Source organism: Xyrauchen texanus, chromosome 18 (genome assembly GCF_025860055.1).
Source record: "Xyrauchen texanus isolate HMW12.3.18 chromosome 18, RBS_HiC_50CHRs, whole genome shotgun sequence".
In the NCBI taxonomy this organism is placed as follows: domain Eukaryota; kingdom Metazoa; phylum Chordata; class Actinopteri; order Cypriniformes; family Catostomidae; genus Xyrauchen; species Xyrauchen texanus.
Window position 1 is genome coordinate 38,357,712 of NC_068293.1, and position 12,529 is coordinate 38,370,240.

Sequence of the window (12,529 nt, forward strand, 5' to 3'; positions counted from 1 at the left end):
AATCTTATCCATATGTAATATAATGTAATTATAAGACATATATAATGTTTCATCCATATTTATTGAGGCCCACCTAAAAGTAATTTCCTGGCTACTCCCTTGCTTCAATGTTTACCAGACTCATACTTGTCAGTAGTCCACAATTTTAGATGTTTATGTTTTTTTTTTTTTTATCACAGTTTGAAACTTTATAATTAGTTTATAAGGTAAGAAGCATGGGGATAATGATTTTGATTATGATGGTTTAAGATAATGAATATCAGATGTCACTTGCACTGCTGCGGCCAAATAATTTTCCACATTCGTGTTTGCTTGCACCATTGAGCCCTGTTTTTTCATTGTTGCATGATTTATTAAAAATTTTTCAGCAAATGAGCTCAACCTTGGTGACTGTCAAATGGGACATATGGGGGTGAGACTGCAAAGGGGGCAGATTGCAAGTTATGCGGTTATGTAATATCTAGCACACCCATCTCATTAACCGGTAAGTCATTTATTCAATATGTATATGATCAATATAACATGTACAAAACATGTACAATTAAAACATGTTTGATATAATGAAGTTAATTTATAAAGATAATTCTTTTAAATATACCTTGTGTGAGTGTGATCTATGTGTTAAAGAGGGGGTACGGAAAAGGATGTTGAATGTTTGGAGGGGTGCGCTACTGTTACAAGTTTGGGGACCACTGTTCTAGTTGATCACTTACTATTGTAGTAAATTTCGTGCTCAACTTTTTCCTGTCAAAACATTACAGATTAATGCATGATTCTGACGAGATGCATTTCATGCAATGAAAAACAGCTCATCATTCATATGCATTCGTACAATTTTTGGAAGAGCCATTGGCTCTCTCGGGGGGACTGCAACCAGAGGCTCTGACTCAAGAGTCTCAGGTGTTTGTGGATGAGCCGAGCATGTCTCAGCATAATGGCTCATTATTGATGCTAATGATGATCTGCTTATTATTTTTAAACAGGCTCTAGAAATAAACAATTATTATCACCCACTTTTCATTATGCTCCCAGCCAAAATAATTTGAGGAAATACAAATTGTGATCTATAAGACTGCCTAGCTTAAATAAGTAACATTACTTAATTAATGTAGCTAAATTGCTAAATTAATATTGCTTTTCATCATATGAGACATTACAAAACATGTATTTTATTGATTGACATTATGAAACAAGATTAGACAGTTATTTATCGCTTAGTGTTGTGGTGACACTGACGTTGAGTGATGTAGCACTGTTGAATTATCTTCTCTCTGCACAACATTTTTCCATGCAGAGGATGAGGATGTCTGGACTAAAAAAATGTCCCCCTTCTGTCCCTCGATACTGTGAAATGGGATCAGATAACCTCTGTGGTGCAATTAGCTTTAGAAATCTGAAGCTGAGCCAGTCAGTCCAGTTTCAGAGAGCTACACTGCTGACCGCAATGATCAACCAGAGTCCTCAGAGTTCTGGGAAAAACAGGTCATTTTCAAAGATCTAATTGAACCACAGGTTGCATTGGGTAAACCCAAAAGTAAACCATCCATCGTTTGCTTCCATTACATGTTTGTCTCCAAATAAACAGCTGAAGTTATAAATCTATAAACAAAATCATAACATTAAAATGCATATAAAAGAAGAGTGAACATTACAACAGTGAATTACTACAAAGTAATTTGATTTTCTTATCATGAAAAGAAAATCCCAACATCAGGCCTGTCTGATTATGGATTTAAAAATAGCGGATTAATCCAGCCCTGTTGTTTTTTCCCTTTTGCAATGACAACTTCCTTTTTGCCAGAAGAAAATGTTATTATCTTATTCTTATCCCTTTTTTTAAGCCGATGCATGTAATTTTTATGTTAAAATACTTTCTCTTATCCCAGCTTAACATGCAGAAAAAACAAGAAGTAAACCATTCATAGGTTGATTTTCCCGAAAGTGTAAACACTATGGCACTTTGGCACATTTAATATTGCTCTGTTTGTTTTGAGCAACAATCCAGCCCAACACAGCAACACTGGGTCAACCAAAGGTGTGAGTATGTGTTTGTTTGACCAATAGTAGACAGATGGTGTATCTGTAAATCTTTTTGAAAACAAGTTGAATTTTTGCAATTGAAAATAAGATGAAAATAGTATAGTACATAAAAAGGAAAATTCTCTCATCATTTACTCACCCTCATGCAATCTCAGATGTATTTGAACGAAGATTTTTAGAAGAATATTCCCAACTGTAGGTCACAATGCAAGTGAATGGTGACCAACATTTTGAAGTTCTAAAAGCATATAAAGGCAGCACAAAAGTAATCCATAGGGCTCGACAAATATGGGTGAAAAACACATAAATATTTAAGTCCTTTTTTACTATCATTTTCCATATTCACTTTTACATTCTTCTTCTTTTGTTTTTGGCAATTCACATTCTTCGTGCATATCGCCACTTACAGGGCAGGGAGGATCATTTATAGTAAATATAGTAAATAAAGACTTAAACATTGATCAGTTTCTCACCCACACCTAACATATCACTTCTGAAGACATGGATTTAACCACTGGAGTCATATGGGTTATTTTTATGTTGCCTTTATATGCACTTTGGACCTTTTTGGAAATGTTGGTACCCATTCACAAACAGAGAGATCTCCTTTTAAAAATCTTCAATTGTGATTAGCCGAAGAAATAAAGTCATACACATCTGGGATGGAATGATGGTAAGTAAATGATGAGAGAATTTTTATTTTTGTGTGAACTATTCCTCTAAAAAATATTTCATTTCAGCAAAAAGTTTTATGAATCCAGCCCCTGGAGACTTATTTGGGTTCCCAGATGTTGTATTCAAATTCAAGTCTGTGTATTCTAAAAATGCTTGGGAGAGATAAAAAGATGCCCAAATGAGACAGTTATTGGCATATAGTAAAAGTACAGAGCTATACAATTACTGTGAATAGCATACAGTAGATCAGATCATTTAACTTTGGAAGAATTTGATGAGAAATGTTTGAATCTCTGACTTTGATGTTTAGGCAAATCTGAGTGTGATCTCTTCTGAAACTGAGGTTTTCTTCTTAGAAGAAAAATTTGAGAACCCGGAAACATCAACAAAAGTCTCAATTTGCCTTCCATTTAATCTTGTCCTGACTCTAAGAAATAATTGAAATATTTAAGATATATTATTTGCATTATTATTCCATTGTCTCTTGAAGTAAGCCATCATGTAAGCAGTCAAATTCAGTTCAAGCATTTTTAGACTATGGGAGGAATAAAACTTGATGTTTAGGCCTATAATATTCAAAATGCCTCATTCACTTAAATAGTTGTGTTCTGTATCCTGTTGTATGTTTTAAAAAAAATAAAAGCACATGCTAGCACTCTGTGACCCAAGAGCTTTGTTTGTGTACATCTAAAGAGCCAGAGGTGAAAGCAACACACGAAACACACACACATAGTCTGAACACACCAGTGTTGTAAATGAACTGCGTGTACTGGAGGCGTGAACTGCTCTCACACCCAGAACAAATCACAGTGTTTGTGCATTCAGTAGACAATCTGAAGTAAATCCAAGGCCAATGCTAAGCAAATTCAGGGTTCAAAAAGTTAACCCCAGATCCTTTTGGCAAACGTTGTCTCCCGTGCGGTTCTGTGGTTGTGGCTAAAAGTTCGTTTGAGATGGTGAAATCGTACAATATTGTAAGACATAGGTTGAATGAAAACATACAACATTTATACCAACAAATCACATAAAGTAAGCTTCCGTCATCTCTTTCTAAACCCTGAAATTTCCTTTATTCTGTGGAACACAAACATTTTTTCCAATTAAAATCATGGTTATGGGTTTGACTTTATGGTTAGGTTTAGGTTTGGGGTTTGGGTTAGGGGTAAAATTAGGAAAACATCTCATGAACAAGCATTCAAAACCTTCCTTCTTCCGTAATACAGAGCTATTACCATCATGGTTATGTTTAGGCTGTGGTGTTACACTTTATTGTTAGGTTTAAGTTTATCGAAATATGATTTTTGTTCCATGGAAGAAAATAAATATTGGGCATATGTGATTGGTTGGTCTAAAACTTGTACATTTTCATACAAACTAACTCGATTTCTTACCATTTCGCTTGATGACTTTTCATGAGAGCAGGTTGGTGTTTTTATTTACATGCGCTCACACAAGCAAACTGTTTAGAAATTGAAAACGATTTTGATCTGGATTGTTTTTGAACTAGACCACTAGTCTAAAGCATGTGACATCTTAAATAAAACATAATCAGAAAATAAGCAATAGGACATGTAAACAGAGGTATCAGATCTTCACTGAAATCCAACACACAGTGTTGTCATAGAAACAAGCACTGAAATGCCACATAGCAATCATGTAATTCGATATTGTGTTTGTGTGATGCTTAATGTTCCTCGGCCTGAACTGAGGGATCAGAGGCGATATTCTGATCTGTTATCCCTCGGCAGAAAAAAAATCACATGAGCGTCAAAAAGAGAACCCAGCGTATCAGGATCTCGCTGTCATTTTTTGGCATTTCCGAGAGAACATTTGGTAAAGGCCATAGGGGGTTATTAGATGAATGATTTCTGTGTAATGAGAGCTCTGCCTTAATAACATTAGCTTGGATCACAGATGAAAAGTACTGTCTGTAAAGCTTAGGCTGGCTGAAAGACTTTCTTGCACACGGCACAGCTCAAGTTTTGAAGCGCCTGTGAAAAACAACAGCCAAAAGACAGGAAGTACATGCCTCAACTTCAAACTGCTGGGCGGGTTTCAAAATTTTTTAAATTGCACATCAGGAATCGCACTCTAAAAGCTTTAAAAAGCTCAACATTTTTTGGAGGGCTTTCCTGGTGAATGGAACAAAGACTACGGCAAAACTAAATCATGTTCAGATATTCATATTTAAATTCCACATCAGAATTAAAAGCTGGCCTCTTCAATTATTGGGATTTAAAGGGATATTTCATCCACACACACAAAAAAAAAAACATTCTGACATCATATCCCTCATGCTGTTCCAATCCCTTATGTTTTTCTTTGTTCTGTGAAACACAAAAGGAAATGTTAGGCAGACTGTTAGCCTCAGTCACCATTCAGTTTCATTGCATCTATTTTCCACTCAATGAAAGTGAATGGTGACTGAGGCTAACAGTCTGCCTAACATTTCCTTTTGAATCCACTGACGAATGTCATGTGGGTGTACTGTGTGATGACAGAAAGTTCATTTTGGGGTGAACTATTCCTTTAAATACTGGCATTAAGTTGCAGTGAATTTTATTTTTACATTTGACACTAACAAAGAGCATTTATAGTATTTGCCTGACTGTCATTTAATGGCACAATATTCACACATTAATGTCCCAAGGTAAATGGTGGATTCCTTAAATAAAACTCAAAGAAAACATAAGCATAGTGTTTCACTGATTTTGAATGAAATAAAATCCTCCTAAAAAGTCATATGGTTATCTTCTTAGTGTAATGATGCAGATGGTAGTTTTGAGTATCATTTACTTGGACATTTGCTAACTGTCCACAAGACTGACAGATGCCCTACTTTAGGTGGTCACAACAGTCAGTCGGAGTCCATTACCAACACAGCTGTTCCACATGAGATTCTGGCAGAACTGTCATTACCCCCTTTCTCCCCTTTATTTTGATTGCTATATTGTTGTATCCCTATATTGTTTTTTTTTATTATAACAGTAGTGTGCAATGGGGCTAAAGCACACCCCACCCACCTTAAGGAAAATGTTGTTATTTTTGCTCCCAAAGTATATAATAACCCCCCTCCCCAAATATGTTTTTAATGAATATTGATGGAGCAACACCATTTGCGATAATAGAAATGATAACAGGAGATTGTTTTAATTAAAAATCATTTTAAAAGTGTGACCTTTATAGTAATATAAAGAAGAAATAGGAGCAATGATGGGGCAAAATGTGTCATGATATGCAAATATTTCTGATATATCAAGATAACTGCACAAATATTCAAAATAATCCCTTATTTAGTTTCAATCACTTTGTGCTTTTCATAAAATCTCAATGCTTGCTTTTCTATGCTTTTAGGAATGGTGTCTCATCTTTTTTGCTGAACAGTCTTCAAGCATCAGTGTTTTGTGGCCTTTTTAACCAGAAAGGGTATTTTTACGGTGCAAAAATGAGGTTATTTACACAACCCTTCAGCAAATATTGAAAACTATTGATTTACGATTATTGAGTCTTTTGTCTTGAAATATATGTGATAATATCAGGGATTCTCAAAAGCTAAATAAATATGCAAAATAAAAACTGATTTATTCTCTTATAATAATTATTCATTTATTTTCATTATTTTACTCTCTTTAGCTTTAGTGTTTATATGTATTATTTTCTTCTTATTTTCACTTCACATTGAAATGTACAGCACTTTGGTTCAACCAATCTTTGTTGTTGTGAGCGTGCGTGTGTGTGTGAGAGAGCGAGAGAGAGAGAGAGAGACCAAATGCACTCTTCAAACCACTATAACGTGCAGATAGACTTTCAGAAAAACACATTTACACAGGCTTTTATTTATGTTCTCAGTCAGCACATTTCCAAAGACGAGATTGTGCGCTATTACCAAGAGTGCGTGTGGTTATAAACCCTACACAATCGATCAATTATTCGCAAATTCACGATATGAGTTTGAGCACAACGCCTTCGAGACACAGGAAGTAAACACGAGCGGCGTACAATCGCCATGGAAACAGCGCGGCTCACCTGTAGGGCTTTCGGGTTGGATGGGGGTCCAAGTTACCCGTGTTGCCGTGAGAACCACGTCGTGGCTTTTCTTTCCGATTTGGAAGATTCCTCGCACAATCGGCTCATCGGGTCGATATTTCGTATCTTTCGGATCTCCGTTGGCGGGGAAAGCGTCGTCGGTGCATAACTGAGGGGCCGAGACGGAGCGTTTCTCGCCTCGCTGTTGCTTTCTTCTTTTCTTTTTCGTCTTGACGCGCTTTCTCGTCCCGCGAGGAGACACCGGTTGCGTCTCGTGCAACTCTTCCTGGCTTTCAGACCATGCGTTGAGAACATTTATCGATGTACGCGGGGACTCAAACATTATGTGAATGTTTACAGGGCAAACTGTTCTCACGGCAACTCGCCTTTGTGTATTAACTTACGGCTCGGCGCGCTCCCGGTCGCTAGGCTCTTGAGAAACTTCCTAGTCGTCATGCAGCTCTACAGCGCGCGCTCCCGCCAGGCTTTCTTGGCCGTGAGCGCGCGCTGCACTTACTCGTTCTTCTGTAACTCAGTCTTGTTTGATGTACTTTATTGTTACATAAAATCTGTGAGGAGATAGAGATAGAGCCTATCGATAGAGTTTGAAAGTTGAAATAGTGTTCACAAAAGCATTTATTTACCTTTAATATTCCTAAACATTGAGGTTCCTCAGATGTCACACCCTCAAAGATCTAGGCATCCTTAAAAGCTGTGTTAAATAAGCATTAGTTATGTACTTAATACTTCAATACATGAAATTGAATGTTCCTCACAATTTTCCCTTATATGTGGAGTTACGGAAGGGACCGTTGAAACTCTTTAAAGTTCTTGCAGGAAATAAGAGTAATTACGTTTCTCAGAGAAATGAAAGAAATTATATTATTCAGATGATTTTACCAATATAAGGCATCAGAGGAACCATAAATAGTGCCTTGAGAACCTTTGTGTGTGTGTGTGTGTGTGTGTTCAATGTAGGCTAACAATATCGAATTGAATATTGGGGGGGCTCTGATAGCACCTTGGACAGTTCCTGATTCAGAGACTTAAAATCACTTTAACCGAATCCCAATGGATGTTTTCTTCCTCTTCATATTTTTAAAGAATGATCTGACTGACTGTAACAGTCGCAATGTGAAAACGCCTTGCAAATTAAATAAAGATTTATAAAAGACATAATTTTGCAACCGAAGTATTATACATATAAAAAGGGAACGATTTTATTAATTTTGTATTCGTAAATAGTCACATTTTTCCTCATCGACATTTAGAAGAATTCATTATGGCCTCAAGGAAAATGCAAAATGCGAGACGACCAGCTTCGTGTCCAATTCATCTCTTCTTAAATATGTGGGCCTTTTTATTTACAGGCTGCTTTCTTGTGATCATCATATCTTAATCTATATTTTACCTGCGTGACAATTTATGTTATATAGGCTAACTTAAAAGGCTTTTTTTTAGACGTAAATAGATTTATAAATAGAATTAGACTTAGAGAATTAGACTTGTGGATTGCATATATATATATATATATATATATATATATATAGTTATATATATATATATATATATATATATATATATATATATATATATATATATATATATATATATACATATATATAATAAAAGGTATAAATCAAACCCAATGGAAAAAAAAAAAAATCAAATGGACCTCAGGGCCGGGGTAATGGACTAGCTGCTTTAAGTAGCTTGGTCAATCATGGACCACTTTTACCTATCTCCGATCACTATTGATATTAATTAACAGTAGGCCTAATGCAACTATTTTTAATTTTTAATTTTCAATACGAGGAGAGGTTCTGCTTTTGATTAAAATGTTTACGATCTGTCTGATTTTAAATAAACCTTTCCGAGCTTTAATTAGTAGCATATACTTTTTGTGGTGCATTTATAGCTATTGTGGTTCCATCCGGCTCCTGTAGGCTACATCAATACATGTAATGTTTATTTCAGCTGCGGGCAATGCATTCGCTGCTGAAATGTTTATAAAGGGACCCAAAACACCCTTATTGCGCACTAGTGGACCAAATCGATACAGTAGCTTAAGGTTAGTGATACTGACATTGGATATCCTTTAGGACAGGGTCCGATGCCCCTCTAATATTATTCGAAGACATGCAGATAAGATCCACATGACCTCGAGGTTTCTTATTAGTCTCATATTTAGGCTACAGTTTCAGAAATCAGAGCCATTAAACAGACTTTTGAAACTGAAACTGTTGGCTAAATTGTGAGACTATACTTTGAGAAACTGTGTTTGTTTCCCTAAATATCTAAAAAATGTTTTAATTGAATTTAACCATTTTTTTTTTAATCTATGGTCTGGTTATGTTGTAATGCATTTCCATTCAAATATTATATACATCGATGACTATAATATTGGTATTAAACACAAATTGTTTTCTTAATACCTTAAACCCCATCAGGAGCTGATGAACACAACATTCTCAACACAAACATAATACTTCAATATATCTTGATTTAATTTTGTTTTGTTATTTCTTTGCAAACAGTATCCTAGGATTCAGTCGAAAATAACCGAATCGTTTGAGTAGATTCAGTCCATTATTTATTTATTTCCATTTTAGAAAGACAGGCCCCTCATTCAGCTTTACACAGGGTGAATTTAAATGGTGATAGTCAAGCTTTTATGTACAATACCGAGACTCTTCTTACACCGACATATTTTCCCAGCACTCAAGCAATTCAACATTGTCCATCACTGAAATAATACATTGATTGTTGAACATAACTTGGATTCAGAGGATCGGAATTGTGCAACTCTGCATGATTTTACAGTAGAAATTTGCTAAGGCAACGTTACAGATTTTTTAAGCACTTGCCTGCTGGCTATACCTTTTCGTTATTACTATGATCACTGTTTTTTATAAACAAGAGATAAATCCGTTTTTATAAAACATTGACATGGGGGGTCGCATGGAACGATGCAGGGATTTGACTTTATAAAAATTAACAATTCAATACAAAATCACAACAAAATAATTCAGTATGGGATAGATAAGTAGTACAATGTAGGTTGAAAAATATAGCAGTCTCTATTCATTTCTATAATTGGCCCAGTATTAGATTAAAAATTGCATAGTTTCCAAATTATTGCTTGTGATTTTGTAGCATGGATCAGTAACACATTCTTATGAATGGTCACACCTATTCCCACCTGTGACCGCAACGTAGAAGCGCTATAGAGTATAATACATAAGGTGAACGAGAATACATAAATTCTCTTTTCTCCTAAAGGCAGTAACAACAATAAATACGTACATAAGATTAAGCATATAATGTTGTTGCTCTTTTTGCATCGGCGATAACAGAATACCATGGCGAGCAGTATTGACAAAGTCTGACAAGTGTTCATTAGAATCACGAATCGTGAAATATCGCGTTCAGTTGAGCGTTCATGACCCTCTCGTGATGAGAGTGACCCTCATACGACATAATGTTTTCCATCTGTATATCACAGCGTTGCGTAGAGCCCGCGTAAAGAGACGCGTGTCCCTGCGCTCCCGCCAAGCCCGCCGCCTGATAGTGCATGGTAAAGGCGTAGTTCTTCTCGAAATCCGAGGAAGGCTCGTGTTTGAAGGAAAAGTTCCCGTTGACGCTCAAAGGTGGGCTAAGCGGTCCATCGAATGAGGGACTAGTGCAGTCCGTGAGCGCAGTTTCGAAAAACGGCTCCAGCGCGCTCCCGTACGCGTGCGGCTTTACGTGAAAGATGTGAGAGCTGTCCATTGTACCGTAAGGAGGGCTGGGAAGACCAGGCGTTTGGTAAGAGTAGGGAAGAGCGGAAAAGGAAGCACTTGCTGTTTGCATATGAGGGGGCATCTCCTGGCTCTGCTCGGGCAAAAAAGTTCTGGGATTCAGTTGGAGACACCCCGCAACCAAATTGGTCGTCGGCTGGGACAAGCCCTTGCACAAGGCCTGCACGAAAGACATCAAATCTGGACTTTTGCCCGACCTCAGGATTTCCGAAAGAGCCCAAATGTAATTTTTGGCCAATCGCAGCGTTTCGATCTTGGAGAGCTTCTGCGTTTTGGAGTAGCACGGCACAACTTTGCGCAGGCTCTCGAGCGCGTCGTTGAGCCCGTGCATGCGGTTTCTCTCCCGCGCGTTTGCCTTCATGCGCCTCATCTTGAACCTCTGCACCCGCGCTTTGGTCATCTTCTTCTTCTTGGGTCCGCGTCTTTTCGGCTTTGTGTCATCGCCGTCTTCCTCCTCTTCCTCTTCGTCCTCGTCATCCTCATCTTCGAGTCTGAGCCCCATCTCGTCGTCGTCGTCCTCCTCATCTTTGTGCATGGCCTCGTGCTCCCCGTTTTCCTTCTCCACGTCTTGCTCGTCTTGGGAGCCGCTGTGACACTTGTCCGTCCAGTTTGCGGTGGTTTGAGACTCAAGCATCATGCTTTCCTCGGTGTAAGACTTTGTCATGTTGGAACTCTGTAAAGTAATACATAGAGCATATGAGTAAACCAGCAAAAACGTTGCTTCATTAAATATTAGGCTTCCCCGTTTTCCTTTGCTGTCATCATAATAAATCCATGCCATCCTTAAAGTTTGCACTGTATTTCCTCCGAAATGCAACAACTCATGAGTTTATAAATCAATACTGAATGCTTTTTGCAGTCTTTCTTAATTAGATCCCTTATTGTTAATTTCTTAAATAAGGAAAGTAGCAATTAAAAGACTGTGCTCTTTTTTTGCTGTGCTAAATAGCCTATATATAGTCAAACTGTATAGCCTATTAACATATGTGAGAATATGGGAGGCCTGATATTCCCATGCGAACAGTCTGAAAACCTGCACTCTAAACGAATGTACCGTGTATACAAAGTCCCGTTCATTTATTATCTATTTCTAGGCTACCTGATCTGACCACTACATTTTTTTGTTTTCCCTGGTGAATGCCTTAAAGTTGATCGAGTTATAGCCTAAAACATTTCATTTAGATATTTCCACATTAATCACTGTTTATGTTCTTTTTTCCGACAAAACATTTTATTTGACTCATACATGCCTCATTATGTGCTATTTTTAATATATCAGGTGTAATATTATTATGAGCTCTTCCAAACCAAACTTCCATTCAACTGAGCATTGCTCTCATCACAAGTGAATGACTTCCATACATTCTGTCGAATAAATGTTTCACAACAAATTTTACACTAATCAATGTATTGAAAAACACATGAGTAAATTACAGTGAGTAGCCTGTTATTAAAGGCAGAATCAACACGTACCTTGGATTTGTCGAAAGTCTTGTTATGACAGTTTCATGCCCCTCCTGGTGTGAAAAGTCTTGCTGATTGAAGCCTAATGTGGCTGCGACGATGGGATGCTCTAGTTTTATAGCGGTGCTGCTGATGCTGGAAGATGCGCCTGGATATCTGTGGCTGCCTCCACAGTCCCACCCTGCGCCCGTGATTGACACGAGGCCCCGCCCCTTCCCCCGACACGCGCCATATGGCCGACTACGTCAGGCAAACGGCCTCAAGCGTCACGTGATCTTTTCCATTTGTATTCGCCAGAGCTCCGTATTCCGTCCCTTTGTGGCCGAAAGAAAGTGGCCATCTGTCGCCAGTTAGAGACTCCGTGGACCTGTTTGTACCCGCAGGATGGATTAACCCTTTCAAGCGTGGGACACACTCAATCACGGCCGTCTTGGTCTCTCGCCACATCCCGTTGCATACGCGTGCTTCCTTGTGTTAATGCAGACAATTCTTTATGAGTGTTCATAAATTAGCTCATAATCACT

At 37.7% G+C, this 12,529-nt stretch overlaps 2 protein-coding genes across 2 annotated transcripts in view; both read right to left on the reverse strand.

The window, feature by feature from the left end:
• The window catches only part of LOC127658983 (ceramide kinase-like protein), an 82,132-nt gene extending 74,945 nt beyond the window's left edge, over positions 1 to 7,187 (reverse strand). The window contains exon 1 of the mRNA XM_052148577.1: positions 6,742 to 7,187. Within this exon, the coding sequence (XP_052004537.1) occupies positions 6,742 to 7,084 (343 nt within the window). The 5' untranslated portion in view covers positions 7,085 to 7,187. The remainder of the gene's footprint in view (positions 1 to 6,741) is intronic.
• Positions 7,188 to 9,319: 2,132 nt separating this feature from the next.
• neurod1 (neuronal differentiation 1) lies at positions 9,320 to 12,137 on the reverse strand. The gene is made up of 2 exons (XM_052148720.1): positions 12,015 to 12,137; positions 9,320 to 11,214 (listed from the first exon to the last, which is right to left on the reverse strand). Exon 2 carries the CDS (start codon positions 11,203 to 11,205, stop codon positions 10,147 to 10,149), a length of 1,059 nt encoding a protein of 352 aa, XP_052004680.1. The 5' UTR covers positions 11,206 to 11,214; positions 12,015 to 12,137; the 3' UTR covers positions 9,320 to 10,146.
• Between the last annotated feature and the right edge of the window lie 392 nt (positions 12,138 to 12,529).

What these genes read in the sequence shown, in the direction of transcription:
- neurod1 (XM_052148720.1), bottom strand. Translation starts at nt 11,205, where the DNA reads ATGACAAAGTCTTACACCGAGGAAAGCATGATGCTTGAGTCTCAAACC.